Genomic DNA, 22,802 nt, shown 5'->3' on the forward strand with positions numbered 1-22,802 from the left:
GAATTTTAAAATAGTAAAAGGTACCTTACAGTGGAGTGAGCTGTCCAGTGGAGTTTGGTTCAGGGAATCCCTGCTTGGAAGGGAGCTTGACCTTGGTAATGTCATCATGGCCCTTCCATCTCTGTCGGTACATAGGCCCCCTTATTCCTGATTTTTTGGCTGATGAAAAATAACATTTGTTGTTACTACAGCTTCATTTTTCTTCTTAAAATAGAGATCTTCAACTTCATTATCTCTGAGTAATTGAAAATTTTTTTAAGTTTTTATGTTTGGTTTATAATCCACTTTGGGGGCGGGGGGGCGGATATTTTCAGATAAAATGGAAGAAGCCTTGGATCCAGATGAAGAACGGCGAATCCGGGTCAGGAGGCAGGAACAAGCTGTTCGCTCTGCCCGGACGCTCTACGTCCTCCAGCAGCAGGTAAAGGCAGGGAGGTGGGGGACCTTCAGCGTGTGTTATCTTATCAGAGAGTTTGTTTTCCTTTTGTCTCAGGAATATTAGCACCTCAGTATCCTCCATGAATTCTGACGTGTTTGTGAGGCTAAATTTCCTGAACACATGGACAAATAACTCATTTTCTTTTTGCCATCTGCCTTTATGTACATTTGTGTATTATGTGTATATAGCCAAACTCCTTAAATAATGGTCTTTGACTTTTTGGTGTCATAGACTCTTGAGAATCTACTAAAAGCTATGGTTCTTTTCCCCAGAAAAAAAAATGCTTGTACAACACATACATGATGAAGTCAAGGGGATTAGTCACCCTAAAACCCTTTGATTTTAGTTATGAATCCTAATCCTATCCGTCTCATGTTTATTATATACTAGAAGCTTAGTAAATAGTAAATAATTTAATCATCTTTATTGAGTAGTAAAGAATGAAGACCATGTTAAGTATCTTTCAGGACACATTTAACGGCTGATAAATGGGCATTTATATTGTTTATGGGTAGGTTTTTTAAAATGTGTGTTTTAACTTTAAGGCCTTACTGATTAATAAGTCTTTAATTCATTTCTGGTCACTTAAGTCACATGTTGGCCTTATTGCTTGAACCAAAACCTGGACCTTTTTATTTAAAAGAAAAATGTGTGAGTTAGATTTTGTTCTGTATTCTTTTTGGGTTCTATTTTGGTCCTTACTCTATATTGGTACCACAGAGATTGTTTTAAAACATAAATGCTACCCTGTCAGACCTCTGCTGTAAAGACTCCCATGGCTCTGTAACAGAGGACCCACTGAAGACTGTGACCTGGCCTCCTACCTTTCAGAGTCACCTGCACCTTCCCTCCTTCATGTTTAGTTACTTTTACACTGGGGACCAAGGGATGGAAAACCAATTATCTATTTTGGGGGTACATAAATGAAGAGCCTTGTCTCATTTTCAGGTGACTTGAAATAATAATGGTTATATTTGGACAAGACAAGCTGTTTCCTTTTATATAAAAAAAGATCAGTGGAAAGGTACAAAGTTTTCATTTTTCCCCCCTTTACAAAACAGGTTAGAGAAATCCAGGAAGAATTGGATAAATTGAGTCCACATAATATTAAACACACTAAGAAGGTATGATGCAATTTAATTATGATTGATACTTATTATTTCTAAGTTGGATTTCTAATGTTTTTTTTAGTATCATGTGTGTTCTCTGCGCTAATACCATTTTCAGTGCTTATAGAAACCTGTTAGTGAGGGCATTAGCACCTTAAATATTCTGAATTTGTGGTTGTCTTCCAAGGAACAGTTTTTGAAAATAGATTGTTGTTGTTGCTACTGGTGTAAGAAACGAAAAATAGGAAGAAATTGATTTTGTCATTAGAAATCTTTAAACTTTACAATTCTCTTTACTATGAAAAGGTCTTCACCTTAGAAATAGTTCGATATAGAAAGAAGATAGACTGTAAATATTCTTAAGGGTGGGGTTAATGTCAGGAAGTTCTGAATATGGAAATAACTTCTCATATTTCACTTATTGCCAGTCATGGGCAATGTCCAGGCTGGCATCTGCCTATCGAGGAGCCATTCGGGCCTTACAGATGTTTGTCACTCAGTTTACTGACAGAGGGGAGCACCCAGTTCCTGCTCAGTATAGGGAACTGGGCAGTCTTATCCGCCAGCTTTCACTCTGTTCTGCCAAGATGGATGCTGATTCTTCTGTTTCTGATGTGGTGATAGATATCCTGCAACAAATTGAGGTATGAAATTGACTTATTGTTGTTAAAAATGCATTGTTTCTTGGTTTGTTTTTTAATCTTCACCCCAGGATATGTTTTTATAGAGAGGAAGGGGGAAAGGAGGATAGAAAGAGAGAGAGAGAGGGAGAGAAACATCTATGTGAGAAAGAAACAGCCATAGGTTACCTCCCATGTGTGCTCTGACTGGGAATCGAACCCAACCCACAACCTTTTGGTGTATGAGATGATGCAAAAGTATGTTTTTTTTCTAAGCAGGGAAATAATGTTTACCATCTCCAAGTTTCATTGAGGTTTATGGAGAATACCAGACAAAGCTGCTACAGCTAGTAAATTAAAGTTTTACTGAGGGCAGTAAAAGGACTTCATTTTTTAAAAAAACTAGAAATAGTTAGAAACTTTTTCTTTTCTTTTTTAAATATATTTTTATTGATTTCAGGGAGGAAGGGAGAGGGAGAGAGAGATAGAAACATCAATGATAAGAGCGAGTCATTGATTGGCTGCCTCCTGCACATCCCTACTGGGGATTGAGCCTGCAACCTAAGCATGTGCCCTTGACCAGAATCGAACCCAGGACCCGTCAGTCCGCAGGCTGACACTCTATCCATTGAGTCAAACCAGCCAGGCTGGACTTCATTTTTATTTTATTGTTTTTACTAGAGGCCCGGTGCATGAAATTCGTGCACGGGGGTGTGTGTCCCTCAGCTCAGCCTGCACCCTCTCCAATCTGGGACCCCTCAAGGGATGTCCGACTGCCCGTTTAGGCCGGATCGGGCCTAAACGGGCAGTTGGACATCCCTCTCACAATCCAGGACTGCTGGCTCCCAACTGCTCGCCTGCCTGCCTTCCTGATTGCCCCTAACCGCTTCTGCCTGCCATCCTGACCACCCCCTAACCACTCTCCTGCCAGCCTGATTGATGCCTAACTGCTCTCCTGCCAGCCTGTTTTCCCCTAACTGCCCTCCCCTGTAGGCCTGGTCACCCCTCACTGCCCTCCCCTGCAGGCCTGCCCCCCCCCAAACTGCTCTCCCCTGCAGGCCTGGTCCCCCCCAACTGCTCTCCCTTGCAGGCCTGAGTCCCCCCCCCACCCAACTGCCCTTCCCTGCAGGCCCAGTCTCCCCCAACTTCCCTCCTCTGCTGGCCTGATCACCCCTAACTGCCCTCCCTTGCAGGCCTGGTCCCTCCCAACTACCCTCCCCTGCTGGCCATCTTGTGGTGGCCATCTTGTGTCCACATGGGGGCAGCCATCTTGTGTGTTGGAGTGATGGTCAATTTTCATATTACTCTTTTATTAGATAGGTAGTGTAGTCCAGTGGCCACTGACCTTTCAGACCTCACAGACCACTGGTTGGTGACTACTCGTTTAGTCTATAATAATTGTATTTCAAGTCTTTGAGAATTGGTGAATTGAATCTAGAACATACAACAACTCTTAACCAGATCCATTAATTAAAAAGAATATTCCATTTCCTGGCTGTGCCATTGAATAAAGAATTTTTAGCAAAGAAAATGAAAACAGTAAAACAATCTTAAATTGGTGCTTTAGTTAGAATATTAGCATGTAACCTAGAGAGATTTGTGAAAAAAGACATTTTAAGATATATGGAAGCAGAGCCTCAAGTCTTGTGATATGGCTAGAAACTTCGGGAAATCACAGTTGGCAAGTACTAGTAAGGAATGAAGTGTTCTTTCTTCTTACTGTGACAGACTACAAGGACAACATGGCCTTAAATCTTGATAGTTCTCCTAAGTTCAGAGTGCTGCAATTTGCAGTATGTCTTATTTTACAGATAAAATTTTTTAAAAAGCTAAGGTTAGATAGATGACACAATTTCTTCCCTTGAGAGCTGGGAATCAAATTCCTATCTTCTGATTTCAGGCCACTGTTATTTCCACTACACCACATGTTTTTATCTACAAATAAAAAGATGACCTGTCTCTCAGTGTGACACAGCAAGCTGTGGGCTGTAGAGGAAAGGTGCTGTAGTGGGGAGAATCGTGGACTAAGTGGCACACCAATTTTACCATTAACTAGCCCGTGGCAGTCTTTAAGGCTCCTTCTACCTTTACAAGTCCATTATCCAGCATATGTTCGTGAATGCATTGGTTATGTTTGGGTAGTTAGAACTCTCTATCAAGAAGGTTATTGTCCAGTGCAGACCTCTAGACAATATATCAAATCATGTGATGTTTTTTAGACTTACCCATAAGAAACATTTATTGGTCAAAATTATTTCATTTAGAGGATATTTATAACCCTAGAAAAGATCTCAAGAGATTATCTAGTCACTTTCCCAAATTTTGAGCAAGAGTGCTTAACATAATGTTTCTTAAACACAATGTTTATCTCCCCTATGTTTGAAAGTATTCCATAGTGCAAGCAGTTTATTCTTGTTGATGTATTGTACCATCCCACAGCTTATCTTTTCATTGCCTTACTGTCATCTGAATTAAACCTCCCTGGCTACTTCAGTTGTCTTTAATTTGTATTGGCCAGATGGACACGAAGCCCTTACTGCCTGGTCATGCGTGAGTGGGTACTTTGTTAGAGGAGGTGCCTCCTTTAGAAAGGGGGCACAGCCCTACCGTTGTGGTAATAAGTGACCAGAGCCACTGGACACACAGAGTTTCCTTTAGTTCATGAAAACGTATATTAAGTGTTTGCCCACTTAAAATTATTTGAGTTTATAAGTTTTTTCATTGAGAATTAAAATGCTTTAAAAGCATGTAGGTTTATATTCTGAAAACTATGGTTAGTATTTAAAATGGTGATCCTTAATTTTAGGACTTAGATGCCTTTAAAAGTATTCGTATTTTGCCCTGGCCAGTTGCTCAGTGGTTAGAGTATTGACCTGCACACTAAAGGGTCACAGGTTCGATTCCTGGTTAAGGGCAGATACCTGGGTTGCAGGTTCGAACCCCTCCTTGGTCGGGTTGCGTATGGGAGGCAACCAATCGATGTGTCTCTCTCACTCTTTGTCTCCTCTTTCCTCCCTTCTTCCCTCCCTTTCACTCTCTCTAAAAATCAGTGGGAAAAATATCATCAGGTGAGGATTAACAACAAAAAAATGTATTCATATTTTCTATTTTTTTGCTATGGTTTTAGTGAGCTTCATATGTAAAAGCGGAATTCCTTTTATTAACTTGATGTCCTAAATATTAAAGTTTTAAAATTAAGTTGAACAGTATTTTCTTAATTATTAGAAATAGCCGTTGATAACACATTTCTCTGGAGTCTTCATTTTCAGTCTTGTGGTTAAAAGTCAGACTTTTTAATCACTAAAAGATAAACTAAGAGAATAATTGACTGTTTCATGGCAGGCTTTGGAATCCCTCCTGGAAAAGAAACTGTCACCAAAAAAGGTGAAGAAAAATTTTACTGAAATTAGCAGCAGATTTCCTGTTGATAGTCCACGGTCCTTAGAGAGATGGCAAAGTACATTGCCAAAGAGTGAGAGGAGACCCTTTGTAACAAAGAAGATATTTCCAAAGGAAACAAGACAACCTTCAGTGGCAAAGAAGGTTCTTGCTGGTATGTGTCCTAAAGTGTTCATTGCAAGGCATTTTATTCTTTGGAATTGTCTGGACTGTAACATTTGCTACACTGAGGGAAAAGTTAAGATTTAAAACCTAGTCCTCAATAGGTATACTTGAACTAGGCTGGAGACTGGAATATTCTTCCATAGGGACCATGGAAAAGTAGAATTTCCTTTTCCTACATATAGCATTTGGGCTACCCAAAGTAAATTTCCACAGAGCTGGAAGTTAGAGCCCTACTTTAAATTTTAATTTTAATGGTAGATAGATAGATAGATAGATAGATAGATAGATAGATAGATAGATAGATAAGATACATATATATCCAATGTGCATGTGTATATCTTACATTGGATATATATGTATCTTTTTATATACATATAAGTATGTCTCTTTATCTATATATATAAAAGCCTAAGTGAAGCGACCAAATGACTGAACAACCAAATGACCGGTTGACCAGTCACTATGATGCACACTGACCACCAGGGGGCAGATGTTCAATGCAGGAGCTGCCCCTGGTTATTAGTGTGCTCCCACAGCGGGAGCGCTGCTCAGTTGACTGACAGGCGCCAGACGCAGGGCTCACGGCTGGCTGCTGCAGCCCGGAGACCGCAGCAGAGTGGCAGTGAGCCTACCAAGTGGCGGTGGCAGCAGGTGCAGCGGGGCTGGGATGAGCAGGAGCAGCAGGCAGCAAGCCTACTGAGTGGTGGTGGCAGCGGGGCTGGGATGAAAAGGAGCGGCAGGGAGGAGCGATCTGGTTTCGGCCCGATCCCCGCAGACTCATTGAGGGACCCCACCGGTGCACAAACCCATGCACCAGGCCTCTAGTATAGTAGTAAACTCCTAGGAAGTGGAATTGCTAGCTTATGTGGTGTGCACTATTAGACATATACTGGCAACTTGTCCTTGAAAGTGGGCATACAATTATGTTTTGACTAGCAGTGATCATCAGTATATATTTCCCTATGTCCTCGCTAAGTACTTTATATAATGAAATGAAATTTTTTCCCAGTCTCTCAGTGGAAAATGGTATCTTATCGTATCTCCCTGATTCCTAGTGAGGAAGATTATTGTTTCTTTCATGTGTTCCTTAGCCATGTCTATTTCCTCTTCTGTGATTTGTCTGTTCGTATCCTTTGCCATCTTCCTGCTGGGGTCTATGTCTTTTGCTTATGGATGTATAGAAATTCTTTATATAATCAGGATCTTAGTCCTTTTATGGTATACATATATTACAGATATTTTCTCTTAGTTACTTGCTTTTGCAATTTGCTTATGATATCTTTTCTGGTACAGAAAATTTTAATATTTCATGAGGCAACTTTTTCTTCTTTGTTCTTCTTTTTAAAATTTTGCTGATGGTGATTGCTTATCTTCAGAGGAATTTAAAATGAGCTTGTCAAGTTCCATGAAAAATGCTGTCAGGATCTGGATTGGTATTACATTGAGTTCATAGATTATTTAGGGGACAAATGGCATCTTTAGTACATGAAGTTGGCCCATCATTTTATCCATGTTCTTTTTCCATCTCTTTAGTTGAATTTTACAATTTTCTGCATACAAGAATTCCTGACATAGGAATACATACACATGTCTAAATTCCTTGTTAGGTTTATTTCTAGTTATTATTACTCTTGTGAATAAGACCTTCTTTTTTATTAATTTTGAAATTGGTTATTGCTCCTTATAGGAGAGCTGTTGAATGTGCACATTGCTCTTATGTCTGGCACTTGACTGAAATCTTTAATTTGCTATGAAAAGGTATACATTTGAACATTTCTGAAATTGGGATACATTCTTAAATTGGTGATATCATAATTAATTGGCAGTATTTTAGAATTTGCTATTGTGCATAAAATAATGATGTTTATACTCAGTGTTTTAGGTTTAATGAAATATGAGATTTTGTTAGTTAATTCTTTTGTATTTTTCCAGATAGATGAGATCACCTGCAAATAAGTAAAGTTTTGCCTTTCTCTTTACAATTTTTATACCTTTCCTTCTTTCTCTTTCTGCTTTGAGTGGATTTTAATTTAGTAATGGTTCTAATGGCAGACATTATTTTGCCTCCCAGATTTAATGGGAATGCTTCTCCTTCTTTTTACTTTGTAAACTATGTTTAATTTTAGCATGTATCTGTTTATATATATAGTCTATTGAATATTATTGATAATTTACTATAATCATCAACACAAATTTTAAAAAATCAGAATTGCATTGTACTGTACTTGCATAATTGATTAATGTTTATAGTACTATGTTAGAGATTAATGGATAAAAATTATTTTAGCACTTGAATGAACATCATTGTTCTCTGTACTTTTTTCCTTAAGATTCTATTTTGGTGCTTTTTAAAATTTTATTTTTAAATTACAGTTTACATTCGATATTATTTTGTATTTGCTTTGGGTGTATAGCATAGTGGTTAGATAACCATATACTTTACAGAATGTCCCTCTGATATTTCCAGTACCCACCTGGCATCATACATAATTATTAAAATATTACTGACAATATTCTCTATGCTGTACTTTACATCCCCTTGGCTGTTTTGTCTCTACTCCTTTTCACTCAGTCCCCCAACTCCCTCTCTTCTGGCAACCATCAGTCTATTGTCTGTATCTATGAGTCTGTTTCAATTTAGTTTGTCCATTTATTTTGTTCTCTAGATTTCACTTATAAGTGAAATCATATGGTATTTGTCTTTCTCTGACTGACCTGAAGATTTTATTCTTTTTTATGGCCAAGTAATATTCCATTGTAGATATGTACCTCCCCTTTTTACCCACCCATTTACTGATGGGCACTTGGGTTGCTTTCATATCAAGGCTATTGTTAATGACACTACAGTGAACACGGGGGTGCATATATTCTTTTGAATTAGTGTTTTGGATTTCTTTGGGAATAAACCTAGAAGAGGAATTGCTGGGTCATAAAGCAGTTTCATTTTTAATTTTTTGATGAACCTCCACACTGGGAGTCTTCCCTTCTCTTGAATTTTTTGGAATAGTTTGAGAAAGGATAGGTGTTAGTTCTTTGAATAATTGGTAAAATCCCCCATTTGAAGCTATGGTCTAAGACTTGTTTGTTGGCAGATTTTTGATTCCTGCTTTGATTTTGTTGGTTGTAATTGGTCTGTTCAAATTTTCTGATCTTCTTGATTCAGTTTTGAAAGATTGTATGTTTCTACGAATTTATCCATTTCTTCCATATTGTACAGTTCGTTGGCATGTAGGTTATTCATTGTATTTTCTTACAATACTTTGTATTTTTGTGGTGTCAGTTATTACTTCTCTTTTATTTCTAATTTTACTTATTCGGGTCCTCTCTATTTTTCTTGAGTCTGGTTAAAGGTTTATCAATCTTGTTTATCTTTTCAGAGAAATAGCTCTTGGTTTTATTGATCTTTCAGATTGATATTTTTGGGCTCTATTTTATTTTTTTGCTATGATCTTTAGTGTTTCTTTCTTTCTACTCACTTTGAGCTATTCTTTTTCTAGTTCCTTTAGGTATAAGGTTAGATGATTTATTTTAGGTTTTCCTTGTTTCTTGAAGTACACCTGTATTGCTGTGAATTCCCCTCTCAGCACTGCTTTCTCTGTGTCTGATAGATTTGGGTTGTTGTGTTTTCATTTTCATTTGTCTTAGGTATCTTTTGAATCTTCCTTGATCTCATTATTAACCTATTCATTATTTAGTAACATGTTATTTAGCCTCAGTATGTTTGTGTTTTTAAAGTTGTTTTTTCTTGTAATTGGTTTCTACTCTGATACCCTTGTGTTTGAAGAAGATGCTTGATATGATTTCAGTCTTCTTAAATTTATTGAGACTTGTTTTATGTCCTAACATATATATCCTGGAAAATGTTCCATATGCTCTTGAAAAGAATGTATATTCTCCTGCTTTGGGGTAAAATGCTCTGAAAATATCCATTAAATTCATATGGTCTACTGAGTCATTTAAGTTCACTCTTTCCTTGTTGATTTTGTCTGGAAAGATCTATTTACTGATGTCAATGTGTTGTTAAAATCCTCTACTATGACTATATTACTGTCAGTCTCTCCCTTTATGTTCATCAGTATTTGCTTTATATATGTAGGTGCTCCTATGTTAGGTGCCTAAGTGTTTACAAGGCTTATATCCTCTTGTTAGATGGATCCCTTTATCATTATGTAATATCCTTCTTTGTCTCATTTATACCCTTTGTTTTAAAATCTGTTTTGTCTGATATAAGTTTTGCTATTCAGATTTTTTTGTTTCCATTTGCATGAAATACCTTTTTCCATTTCTTTACTTTCAGTCTGTGCGTGTCTCGTATTCTGACATGGGTTTCTCATAGATAGCATATATTTGGGTCTTGTTTTCTTATCCATTCAGCTACCCTGTGTCTTTTGAATGGGATATTTAATCCATTTACATTTAAAGTAATTATTGATAGGTACATATTTATTGCCATTTTATTATTTGTAATTATGTTCCTCTTTTTTCTTTCTTCTTCTTAAGGAAATTCCTTTAACAATTATTGTAATACTGGTTTGGTGGTAATGAATTTCTTCAGTTTTTTCCTGTCTGGGAAGCTCTTAATTTCTTCAATTATAAATGATACCCTGGCTGGATAGAGTAGTCTTTGTTTTATGTCTTTGCTTTTTATCACTCTGAATATTTTGTGCCAGTCCCTTCTGACATGAAATATTTCTTTTTGAGAAATCAGCTGACAGTCTTCTGGGAGCTCCCTTGTAAGTAACTGTCTTTCTCTTGCTGCTTTTAAGATTTGTTCTTTGTCTTTAACCTTTGGCATTTTAATTATGATGTGTCTTGGTGTGGGCCTCTTTGGATTCATCTTTTTTGGGATTCTCTGTACTTTCTGGACTTGTGTGTCTTTTTCTTTCACCAGGTTAAGGAAATGTTCCGTCATTATTTCTTCCCATAGGTTCTTAATCCCTTGATATCTATCTATCTACCTCTCTCTCTCTCTCTCTCTCTCTCTCTCTCTCTCTCTCTCTCTCTCTCTCTCTCTCTCCCCCTCCTTCTGGTAACCCTAGGATGTGGATGTTTTACGTTTGGTGTTGTACCAGAGGCCCCTTAGGCTGTCCTCATTCTAAAAATTTATTTATTTGTTTGTTTGTTTGTTTTTGCTCCTCTGATTGGGTGTTTTCTGCTACCTTGTCTTCCAATTTGCTGATTTGATCCTCTGCTTCATCTAGCCTACTATTTATTCCTTCCAGTATATTCTTCCATTTCTGACTGGTTCTTTTTTATGGTTCTGTGTCCCTTTTTATGCTTACTATCTCTTTGTTGAGATTCTCACTGAGTTTATTCTTTCCCTAAGTTCCTTGAGCATCCTTATAGCCATTGTTTTGTACTCTGTATCTGGTAGATTGCTTGCCTTTGTTTCATTTAGTGTTTGTTTTCTGGGGATTTTTTTCCTATTCTTTCATTTGGGGCATGTTTCTTTGTGTCCCCATTTTGGCTTCCTCTCTGTATTTGTTTCTGTATATAAGGTAGATCTGCTGTGTCTCCCAGTCTTGGTATGGTGGCCTTACGTACTAGATATCCTGTGGGTCTCAGTGTAACCTGATCACCTGAGCTAGGTGGTCCAGGAATGTCCCTGTGTGAGTTATGTGAGCCTTCCTGTTGTAATTCAGTCTTGACTGCTGTTGAGTTATCTGTGAATGGGGCTGACCTTCAGGCTTGCTATAAGGGTTGACCCCAACGACAGTGTACAAGCTGTTGTATGGGGAGGCTGACCCCATGAAATGGAATTTGTCCCATCAGGGTCTGGAACCTGCTGAAATCTCCTTTTGGGTGTCCCCTTGTGGCAGTAATTGGGTCATGATCTCACGTGGTCTGATGTGGGCCTCTTGGGAGAGACTCTGCTGCAGATCAATATTGAACACTGCCTGTGACCAGCTCTGGGCTACCTATTTAGAGCTACAAAGTGATCCACAGTGTGGCTGCTTCTGCTGGGTCTGGGTGCATGAGGGAGAGGCCACACTGCACACCAAGGCTGTTGTTTTAATTATTGAGTTTTTTCCAGATTTGGACGATTATAAAGAAAACTACTGTGATTGTTCTTGTCTCTTAGTACATGTGTACATGTATTTCTCTTGGGTATATTCCTCTAAATATGATTGTTACATTATAGGTTATATGTTTATTCAACTGCAGCAGATAAAGATTTTTTTCAAAGTAGCTTCATCATTTTATACTCTAGTCTGCTGTCTTGTCAGCACTTATTATTAGTTTTTAAAAATTTAGGCACCCTGATTGGTATGTAAGGCTGTCACTGTGATTTTAATTTACATTTTCTGGATGAGTAATTGTGTGAGTACTTTCTTGTATATTTATAGGCCATTTATATGCCTTATTTTGTGAAATTCCAGTTCAAGTCTCTTGCCTAATCCTCCCTCCCTTTCCTTCTCTTTTACTTCCTCTTTTTCTCTTTTTTCCCTCCTTTCTCTCCTTTCTTTTTTAATGATTTTTAATTCTTTGTAGGGGTGTTCTGCATATGGAACCTTTCTCAGTTATCTGTATTGTACATATCTTCTTAGAAGTAAGACATGGCTTGCTTTTAAATTTTGCAGTGGTGTGTTTTGATGAACAGAATTCTTAATTTCACTATAGTCCAATGTTGCAATCTTTTCTTGAATTTTTGTTTTTTATATCCTGTTTAAGAAGGTTTTCTCTATGCCAAATCAAGAAGACATTTTCTGTGTTACTTCCTAGAAAAAAGTTTCACTTTCTTCCCAATGGATATCCAATTGTGCTAGCACTATTTGTTTAAAGGATTACTTTTACCCCTGAAGGGGCATATAAGCCACTTTTGTCAGAAAATAACTGTGCATATTTGTGGGTCAGTTTCTTGGCCCCTTGTTCTCTTTCATTGATCTGATATTGGTTCTTATGCTCCTGTACAACCTTAATTATTCTAAGTCTTGATATCCAGTAGAATAGCTTTGCCATCTGTTTTTCCAGAATGTCTTGGCTAATCTTGACCTTTAGTATTTCCATAGAAATTATAGAATCAGAGCTTGTCAATTTCCACCAATCCTCCTGTTCCTCTGAAAACAATAATAAAAATCAACCTAATGGAATTTTGATGAGGAATTGGTATCTTTATAATATTGAATTTCCTAATCCACAAACAATGTATATCCCTCCATCCTATCTAATAAAAGAATAATATGCAAATTAACCATCACTCCGCTACACCCACCAGCCACACCCACCAGCCAATCAGGAGCGAATATGCAAATAAACCCAACCAAGATGGCTGCAGCCACAGAGAGCAGGAGGGAGGCTTGGGTTTCCCCAGCAATGGAGGAAGCCAAGCTTTCCCCCTGCCCTTGCTGGCCTAGGCCTCCACTCAAGGCTACAAAGTTTCAATGATAGAAGATACATAAACCCAAACAGAAATGGCAGCAGCCACAGAGCTGGAAAGAGCAGGAGGCTAGGGTTGCCCCCGGTGATGGAGGAAGCCAAGCTTTCTGCACACCCTGGCTGGCCCAGGCCTCCGCTTAAGGCTACAAAGTTTCAATTATAGAAGATACATAAATCCCAACAGAAATGGCTGCCACCACAGAGCGAGTAGAAGGCTTGGCTCCACTCCAGGCTACAAAGTTTCAGTTGTAGAAGATAAATAAATCCCAGATACCAGGGCCTCAGCTTGGGTCACCAGGCGGCCTGGGCACACATAATGCCCAGGCCGCCCCACACCCCAAGGGAACCCCCACCCTGATGCGGGACACCCTTCAGGGCAAACCAGCTGGTCCCCACCCGTGCACCAGGCCTCTATACTATCTAATAAAAGAGTAATATGCAGATTGACCATCACTCCAACACACAAGATGGCTGCCCCCATGTGGTCAAAGATCCTGCCCCCATGTGGACACAAGATGGCCACCACAAGATGGCCAGCAAGGGAGGACAGTTGGGAGGAACCAGGCCTGGAAGGGACGGCAGTTGTGGGTGATCAGGCCAGCAGGGGAGGGACCAGGCCTGCAAGGGAGGGCAGTTGGGGCGATCAAGCCTGCAGGGGAGGGCAGTTAGGGGTGACCAAGCCGGCAGAGGAGGGAAGTTGGGGGCGACCAGGCCTGCAGGGAAAGGCAGTTGGGAGGGACCCAGGCCTACAGGGGAGAGCAGTTGAGGGGGACCAGGCCTGCAGGGGAGGGCAGTTAGAAGTGACCAGGCCTGCAGGGGAGGGCAGTTAGGGGAAAACAGGCTGTCAGGGGAGCAGTTAGGCATCAATCAGGCTGTCAGGGGAGTGGTTAGGGGGTGATCAGGCTGGCAGGCAGAAGCGGTTGGCGGCAATCAGGAAGGCAGGCAGGCGAGCAGTTGGGAGCCAGCAGTCCTGGATTGTGAGAGGGATGTCCAACTGCCCGTTTAGGCCCGATCCGGCCTAAACGGGCAGTCGGACATCCCTCGAGGGTTCCCAGATTGGAGAGGGTGCAGGCTGGGCTGAGGGACACCCCCTCCCTGTGCACGAATTTCGTGCACCGGGCCTCTAGTCTATATATATAAAAGCCTAAGCGACCAGTCTACCTTTCAATCGGTCGACCAGTAGCTATTACGTGCACTGACCACCAGGGGGCAGATGCTCAATGCAGGAGTTGCCCCCTGGTGGTCAGTGTGCTCCCACAGTGGGAGCGCCGCTCAGCTGATCAACGGGTGCCAGATGCCGGGCTCATGGCTGGCGAGTGCAGCTGTGGCGGTGCGAGCCTCTCCTGTGGACACTCCCCCTGCACACCCCTTCCCCGGCCGGACCGGAATCGGGACCAGCATTGGGATTGACTGGGCACGAGCCTACAGGCGCAGTGGGGCTGGGATGAGCGGGAATGGTGCAGCACCCAGCCTGGGCTCAGGCTCCTCCCCAGCTGCCTGCCACTTTGGCACTACTACATCCCTCAGGGGATGTAGGCATGCTGGTTTCGGCTGATCCCCGCAGGCCAGGCCGAGGGACCCCACCGGTGCACAAATCCATGCACTGGGCCTCTAGAGTTTATTTATATTGTCTTTAAATGCTCTCAGTAATTTATACTGTGTCTCTGTGTGTGTGTGTGTATGTGTGTATGGTTTTGTTTAGATTTCATTAGATTTCCCGGTATTGCTATTTTCAATTCGCTTGTAGATGATGTCTTTTTTAAATTTTAATTTCTAATGTATATTGCTGATATATAGACATAGAATTGATTTTGTGTATTGCTTTTGTATCTAGCAATATTGCTAGGCTAGCTAATTTATTTTTAATAACTTATCTGTAGATTATTTGTGTTTTCCAATGTAAGAATTCATATAAATCTATGAACAAAACTATTGGATTATTTCCTCTTTTCCATCTATATTTCTTTTTCTTGTATAATTTTCTGGTTTTATTTACTGATTTGTAAATGACTGATATAAAAGGTATGTTAAAATCTCTTTTGATACATGAAACTTTCCTAATTTCTTATATTTTTATTCATTTTTGTTTTGTATATTTTGAAATTGTGCTGTTAGATGTGTAAGAGTTCCTGGCTGTTAAATCTTTTTGGTGGATTTTGTATATTATTAGTAGTAAATATTTCTCTTTGTCTTCTTTAATGTTATTCACTTTGGATTCTGTTCTGTTTTGTTTCATATACCTGACTTGTTTGGCATTTACTTAAAATAACATTTTTCATTTCTTTATGTTCTATCTTCCTTTGATGTTTTATTTTAAAAAAGTTGCTTGTAAATAGTTTGGTGTTTTAAACCCTGTAATACAGTTCTATATTTAACCTACTTACATTTACTGACTAATGATGCATTTGAACTTCTTTTTTATTTTATGTTTTTTATTTATCAATGCTTTTTTCCCCCTTTGTTGTAATTGATTACATTAATAAAGATTTTCTTGTTTCATTGTTTCTCTACTGATTTGAAAGTTATATGTCAGTTCGATTTTCATTTGATTTATTTAGTAGTTTATTGTACCACCTCTAACATGAATGTAACAAATACGAATTTGCTGCATTATTATTAGACATTTAATTCCTATAATGTGATATTCTCTTCATTGTCAGGCAGTTGGAACTAATGTAGCATCTGCCTGTGCCAGCCTTTTCCCTTCAGGACAAGTATCATGTCTGTTTGCCATTGTGTCCTTTATGATCAGCCCAGTGTCTGACACATAGTTAGGCACTTGGAGAGTGAAATGGTACCTCATTGTTTGGATTTCTCTGATTCTCAGTCATCATATTTTCATGTTTTTATTGACAGTTCAGCTTTTCTCTCTATATTGCTAGTTTTTATCCTTAGTCTAGTTCTCTATAGGGTTGCTTATTTTTCTTACAGATTTGTGGATGTTCTTTATATATTCTGCATATTTATCCTATGTTAATTATTTGCGTTACAGATCTCTACTTCCAGACTCTAACTTATCTGCTACCTAGATTATGTGTTTTTGTCAAAAGGAAATTGTAGCTTAGTATAATTAAATTAAATATCTTAATATTATATTTGAGTTTAAGAAAGCCTATTCTGTACTGATATCATAGTCATATTCTTCCTATATTTTCTTCTCAAAGCTGTAAAGTTTTCCTTTTACATTAGGTCTTTGTTCCATTTAGGACTTAAGTGTTGTTCACTGTGAGGCAAGGATCCTGTTTCATTTTGTTACCTGTGGACATGGATAGCCTTAGCACTGTTGAACACAGTTCATACTCACTGATGTTCATGTTGCCTTTGTCATAGACATTTTGCTCATTGGTTTCTGCCTGTTCCTGCTTCACTCACACACTGCCTTGATTATTACAGCTTTATCATGAACACTGCATGTCTGGTGGAATAAGCCGCCCACTCCTTCTCCACTCTATACTTTGTTATTGTGCTTCACAATTATTTGGGCTATCTTGGGTTTTCTTCTTCATAAGAATATTGGGGTCAGCCTGGTTAGATCCCCACCAAAAAAAAAAAAAAAAAAAGTAGGGATTTTAATTGAATTTTCATTGAAAATTATAGATTACTTTGGGGAGAATTGACATCTTTACAGTATTCTTTCCACTCATGAAAATATTTTATTCATATCTTCTTTTTTCACATCCTTTAAAAATACCTTTAATTTTTTAAAAAGTATTTTATTGATTTCAGAGAGGAAGGGAGAGGGAGAAAGAAACATCAGTGATGAGAGAGAATAACTGATCAGCTGCCTCCTGCACACCCTCTACTGGGGATCGAGCCCGCAACCCAGGCATGTGCCCTTGACTGGAATTGAACCCAGGACCCTTCAGTCTGCAGACTGATGCTCTATCCACTGAGCCAAACCAGCTAGGGCAAAAAATACCTTTAATTTTTTTTTTCTGTTAAAGTCTTGTATATCTTTTCTTAGTTTTCTTCCTAAGTGCCTTATAGTTTTTGTTGCTAATGTTAATAGAATTTATTTCTGTTATATTTTCTCATATTATTTTGAAATGTGGGAATGATGCTGGGTTTTGTATGTTTTTCTTCTTTTATATAGAAAACTTGCTGAACTCTCTTTTTAGTTGTAATTGTTTGCCTGTAAATACTCTTAATTTTCTATATAGTAAGCATTATCTCATCCTCAAAAAAGGCAGTTTTATTTCCTTTCCCATTGCAGGGTGTATGTCATGTATGGAGTTCAGACTCTATTCTGTATCAAATTAGGAGCCATCAAATGTTTCGACAAGTGAGATTTAAATATTTACTTTTTCTATTTTTAATCCTCACCCCAGGATATGCTTACTGATTTTAGAGAGAGGGGAAGATTGAGAAAGAGAGAGAGAAACATCCATGTGAGAGAGAACATTGATTGGTTGCCTCTGTATGTGACCCGACTAGGGATCAAACCCGCAGCCTTTCCATGTATAAGATGATGCTCCAACCAACTGAGCCACACTGGCCAGGGCAATATATTTACATGTTAGAAAAGACAATTTTGGTAGCCAGGTGAAGGTGTGATTGAAGGTAAAGGGGTTAGTTAGGAGATGCTGTCACTACAGTCACAAGATATCGAAAGCCTGACCTTGGGAAGTCGAAGAAGGGGAGGAAGGGCAGAGATAAGTACGAGATATTTTAGAATTAGGGTCAAAGGGACCAGGTGAGTGAGTAAATGTGGGAGGTGAAATTCAGGGCATCAACTGTGACAGGGTTCCTGCTTGTAGAAGTACAGTAGGAGTCAGAGGAGGAGGAGGAACTTTGGCAACAAGGAGCATACCTGTCTGTAGATAATCATTCTCTCCCACTTGGTTTGAATACAATTTCCCTCAGTTTGTCCTTTTGAAATCTCCTTATAGATAAGTATCCACCTGATGTGGAGCTTCCAAGGACCCCGGGATTGGAGAAGGAGCTTGATGCATTAGATGTGGATATCCTTCCAGAGGAAGCTCTGACTATTCTAGACCAAAACGCAAGCTTCAAAGAAGAGGCATTAGCCCCGGCAAAAACAAAAGGAGTGGGGAAGAGGCCTGTGACTGACAATGTGAAGAAAGATGCTCTGACACCAGCAGGATTCCAGCAAGTATGAAATCACTTCTTTCTTTTGTCCCATTGTATTCACCTGACACTGTCCAACGTCACATGGACTGGTAAGGTGGAGCCAGGATTTGAGTTATTAGACATTAAATGCCAGAGCCCTTGAATCCAACTACCTAAATTAAGCTGACTTAGCTGAGCTCTAGGTTGTTTTTATTTTTTACCAAAAATAGCAATTTTTAATATTGTTGCTAGGACAGGATATTCTCTCTTATCCTGCTTTGCTAATATCCTAACTTACTTGATACCAAGGTCCTAATCAGACAGGCTATTTCAGTATTTAGTTTTTTTTGCTTCTGATTTAGAAGTGTGAACTTTGAGGAGATTAAGATTTGGTTCCTGCTAAAGATAAATATTGGTAAATAGTAACTACTCAATATTAAAAGCATCCTAGGGTGAGTACTTTCTAATATGGCTTTGGAAGCCAGCTGGCTTGAAACTAGATTATATTTTAAGCTTCTAGTTGAAATTCAACTTAAGGCCCTACCAGTGGGGAATGGTCAGAAGGCCACCTCATAGTCTAAATATCCTTGATGTGGTTCCTGCCATTTAATGGTGCTGTCCAGAGGCTTCTGTAGCAAACCTATATTATTTGGTGACCGCAGGAAAAGGAATTAGCAGTTACTACCAGTTACTGATGGATCATAGATTTGGATCGTCTTTATTCCTTTCCAGTCAGACTCTCTGGGGGTCGTGGGGAAGTCAGAACTGAGCCTGTGAGAATGAGCTTGGTGCTCTTCTTCAGAGACACCTTTTCTGTAACATTGTAATACAGCCCGAATCATTCTGTGTAGATGGCACAAGCCTTTCTACCTTTGTCGTCATATTCTTCATTTAACCTTCTAGAAACTTGTGAAGAAATTATCTCCCGCTTCTATGCCCTTCCTTGTTTCACTGCCCTAAGTATGTTTTTGCTACAGTCAATAAATTCCTTAAGCCAGTTGGAGAAAGACAACTATCATATGATCTCACTCATATGTGAATCTAAAGAACAAAATAAACTGATGAACAAAATAGATCCAGAGACATAGAAACATGGAACAGTCTGATGAATTGCTGCGGGAAGGTAGGGGTGGGTGGGAAGAGATCAACCAAATAATTTATATGCATATATGTATACTCCATGGATACAGACAATTGTGTGGGGTGGGGGATGGGCTAGAAGGGGTCAGTGGGGGGAAAAAGGGGACATCTGTAATACTTTCAACAATAAAGATAGAACAAACAAAAAAAGAAATTATCTCCCATTTTACAGATGAGAAACCTGAGGCTCAGAGAAGTTAACCAAGAACGTTTTACAGTTTAACTCCCTTCTTTTGGTTTAATTATGAAAACATATATCAAAAGATGGCAAAGCTATGGATTCCAGTTTTGCATCTCCCCTCTTCCCTTACCAACATTGTTTTTGTGTCATTTACATCCGCCCCCAAATTTCCACCTCAGTGCTTCCCAGTTAGATTTTTGCTGAATAGATGCATGAATAGCACGGGGGCACTTGAAGCTTCAGTAAGTCAGAGTTTCTTTGATATCCATTTGGTTTGATAATTCATATTTCTCTCTTACAGGGACTTCACAAAGCTGAAAAAAGTAGACCAACCCAATCTCAGGGCAAAAGCAGGTTGCATCAGACAACAGTTTCATCCAGATTAAAAATAAACCAACAGCCTATGAAAGACACTAGGGCTCCTTGGATACCTCCAAACCCCACGTCCCCACAAGCGTCTCCTAAATGGTATGTAAAAATTCAAGGGACCATTTGGGTATGTGACTTTATTTTTCCTTCACAGGTCAAAGATGACATACTGTTTAGCACAAATAAAGCAGCAGACTTCGTTTCCATTAAGAAGTTTTTCCTACCTGACGATGGGTAGTGTGGACTCCATGGGCTACCCAACACCTTGTGGACATGTGTCATTGTATGGAGGCTCATAGGCTTTCCTCACTTGTCTCTTCACCTAATACATTCTAGTTACTTGAGGCCAGGAACTGTGCCTCCCCTGTATCTGGATGTTCAGTGCCTAGCACAGTGCCTGATACTTAGTAAATTTTAGCAGGAATTCAGTACGTCTTTGCTGGATGGATGAGTGAATATTTTAAAGTGATTATAATTCCAAGTAATTATGACTTACAAAACCATAACAATCTCACAGACACTGACTGCAGGGGACAGTTGGGATAATGCTGACATTATTGCTGTGTCACCTCATTCCACGCAGCTAGAGAGAAGGTATTGTCCTCCAGGGGCATCGGGCTCCAGTTAGGTGGAAGTAGTCTTTGTGGAGTTGGTTAGAGGGGAACTTGTTTACCATGGGACAGGAGTTCTTGAAGGCATAGTAGGAAGTACAGGAGGTAGGACAGTAAAAGGAAGGCAGCAAAAAGCAGTAATGTGGAGAGCAAATGAGTGAGAGGTTAAGTGACTGAAGGGGTCTGCCTTTTGGGGGCTGGCAAAAGACAGGGTAAGAAGCTTGGTAGAATGGATTTCCCTTAAGATTGAATGATTCTAAATGAATGGTTCTTCTTATCCATCAACTCTCACTTTAAAGGTGAAGAAGCAACGTCTAGAGAATTTACTATCTTCCTTAGATAGCAGAGCTGGGACTCATAACAGGTCTTCTGAGTGCATAATGTGCTTTTTTCATTTTTATTTCTCTCCTCTAAATTCTGTCTTTTATATATATGTTAGTATAGAGATGTGAATTCAGTTGGTAAACATCAATTAGCTGAAGTTTATATTGCAGCTGAGTGTATGTGTGGTGGGTCGGGAGGGGAGTGGATAATAAGGCCTCCAGGCTCAAAGTGCTGTATTAGGCCTATAAAGGTAAAGGGTTGCTTCATAATATGGAATGTAATTAGTGACCCAAGTTTATATATTATTACAGGTTTTTGTTGAAGTTTACCCATTATTCTATAATTGACTTTTTTTTTTTCCATTTAAAATAGTGATTGGCCATGGGTGGTGGTGCTCAGTGGTTAGAGCGTTGGCCCCCCACAGTAAAGGATTGCGGGTTCGATTCCCAGTCAAGGGCACGTAACTGGGTTGCAGGTCAATCCCCGGCCCAGGGCATGTGCAGAAGACAACCAATCAATGTGTCTCTCAAGTTGATGGTTTTTTCTCTCTCCCCTCCTGCCCCCTTCCCACTCTCTCTGGAAATCAGTGGAGAAAATATCCTCAGGTGAGGATTAACAAAATAAAATAGTGATTGCTTCTATGAAGCAAAAGGCGAACTTCTCTCTTTTCATACTGAGCCTGAGTCCTGAGGGATCTCACCCTTGTTCACTTTCAGCTCCCATGTTAGGGCCCTGTGCTGGAGATCACCGTTACTGAATGCTTTTATCTTCTCTGAGCTGTCACCTTTCTGTGAGCCATTGGCTGTGGAGTGAATGATTACAGAGATACACTTCTCATTTCTTGCAGTGCTGCATGGCTGAAGGTGAAACCTAGCCCCAAAGATGCCACGAAAGAGCAGTCTGTCGAGCAAGAAGGTGCTCAAGAGGAAAGTCAGTTGGGAGGTGCTGTTGAGCACGAAGCAGTTAGGTTTGTGCTAATATTTTCAAATCTTTGAAAATGTAAGGACCCCTTGCACATAGATTCTAAATGAACTTTCTTCTCTTCCCTGTGTATAAAGTGGTTATTTAAAATGTAAATTATTAACATTTTTCTGTCAAACTATTCAGCTTAGACAGTGAATCCCTTTTTTATTCCTTATTTAATTCATTCAAATGAATGAGTATGAGTGTCAAGTGCTTTACATGTATTAGCTCTCTTAATTATTATCCTATATAATAAAAAGCTAATATGCAAATCGACAGAACAGCAGGACGACCGGTTGCTATAACATGCACTGACCACCAGGGGGCAGATGCTTAATGCCAGAGCTGTTCCCTGGTGGTCAGTGTGCTCCCACAGCGGGAGCGCTGCTCAGCCAGAAGTCGGGCTCATGGCTGGCTAGCGCAGCAGCAGTGGTGGGAGCCTCTCCTGCCTCAGCGGCAGCGCTTAGCCATCACTCAGACATCTCCTGAAGGCTCCCGGACTACGAGAGGGTGCAGTCTGGGTTGAGGGACTCCCTCCTTTGAGTGCACAAATTTCGTGCACCAGGCCTCTAATAACCCTATAAAGTAGATACTGTGGTTATCACTCCCATTTTTCAAATGAAGCAAGACATGTTCAGTCATTTACCCATGGTCACACTTTTAGTCAGGGACCAAAGCTGGGATTTGAACCCAGGCAGTCTGCCTGGATGGTGTGTTATTCTGGTTGCTAAGCCCAGCAGGTTATTTAAGATCTAGGATAGAAGTTGGAGGAAGAAAGGTTAGGAGAGGTAGAGTTGGGTGTCATCTTTGAGGCAGTGTTTGAATTAGTCATGCAGGTAGGTGATATTTACAGAGAAGAAGTAGGAAACAATTTAGTTGTGGGTCAGGGATTGAGCTTTGGGTTAGCTCCCCAGGAGTAGGAATAGGAAGGGGAACCAGTGGAAGAACATCAAACAGGAAGGGAGAACAGAGCAAGGTAAGATGAGTAAGCCAGGACGAGAGGGCTCCAGCGAGGGGTCATGTTTCTCCAATGAG

At 39.8% G+C, this 22,802-nt stretch overlaps 1 protein-coding gene across 7 annotated transcripts in view; it reads left to right on the top strand.

Moving 5' to 3' along the window:
- KIAA0753 overlaps positions 1–22,802 on the top strand; it is a 71,274-nt gene that overhangs the window by 22,189 nt on the left and 26,283 nt on the right. For all 7 annotated transcript variants that reach the window (XM_080680604.1, XM_080680603.1, XM_080680601.1 and 4 more), the window contains exons 4-10: positions 315–421; positions 1,501–1,563; positions 1,977–2,192; positions 5,511–5,721; positions 17,999–18,222; positions 19,802–19,968; positions 21,652–21,771. In XM_080680604.1, the coding sequence (XP_080536730.1) occupies positions 315–421; positions 1,501–1,563; positions 1,977–2,192; positions 5,511–5,721; positions 17,999–18,222; positions 19,802–19,968; positions 21,652–21,771 (1,108 nt within the window). The remainder of the gene's footprint in view (positions 1–314; positions 422–1,500; positions 1,564–1,976; positions 2,193–5,510; positions 5,722–17,998; positions 18,223–19,801; positions 19,969–21,651; positions 21,772–22,802) is intronic.

Source organism: Plecotus auritus, assembly GCF_963455305.1.
Source record: "Plecotus auritus genome assembly, chromosome: 7".
Taxonomy (NCBI): Eukaryota; Metazoa; Chordata; class Mammalia; order Chiroptera; family Vespertilionidae; genus Plecotus; species Plecotus auritus.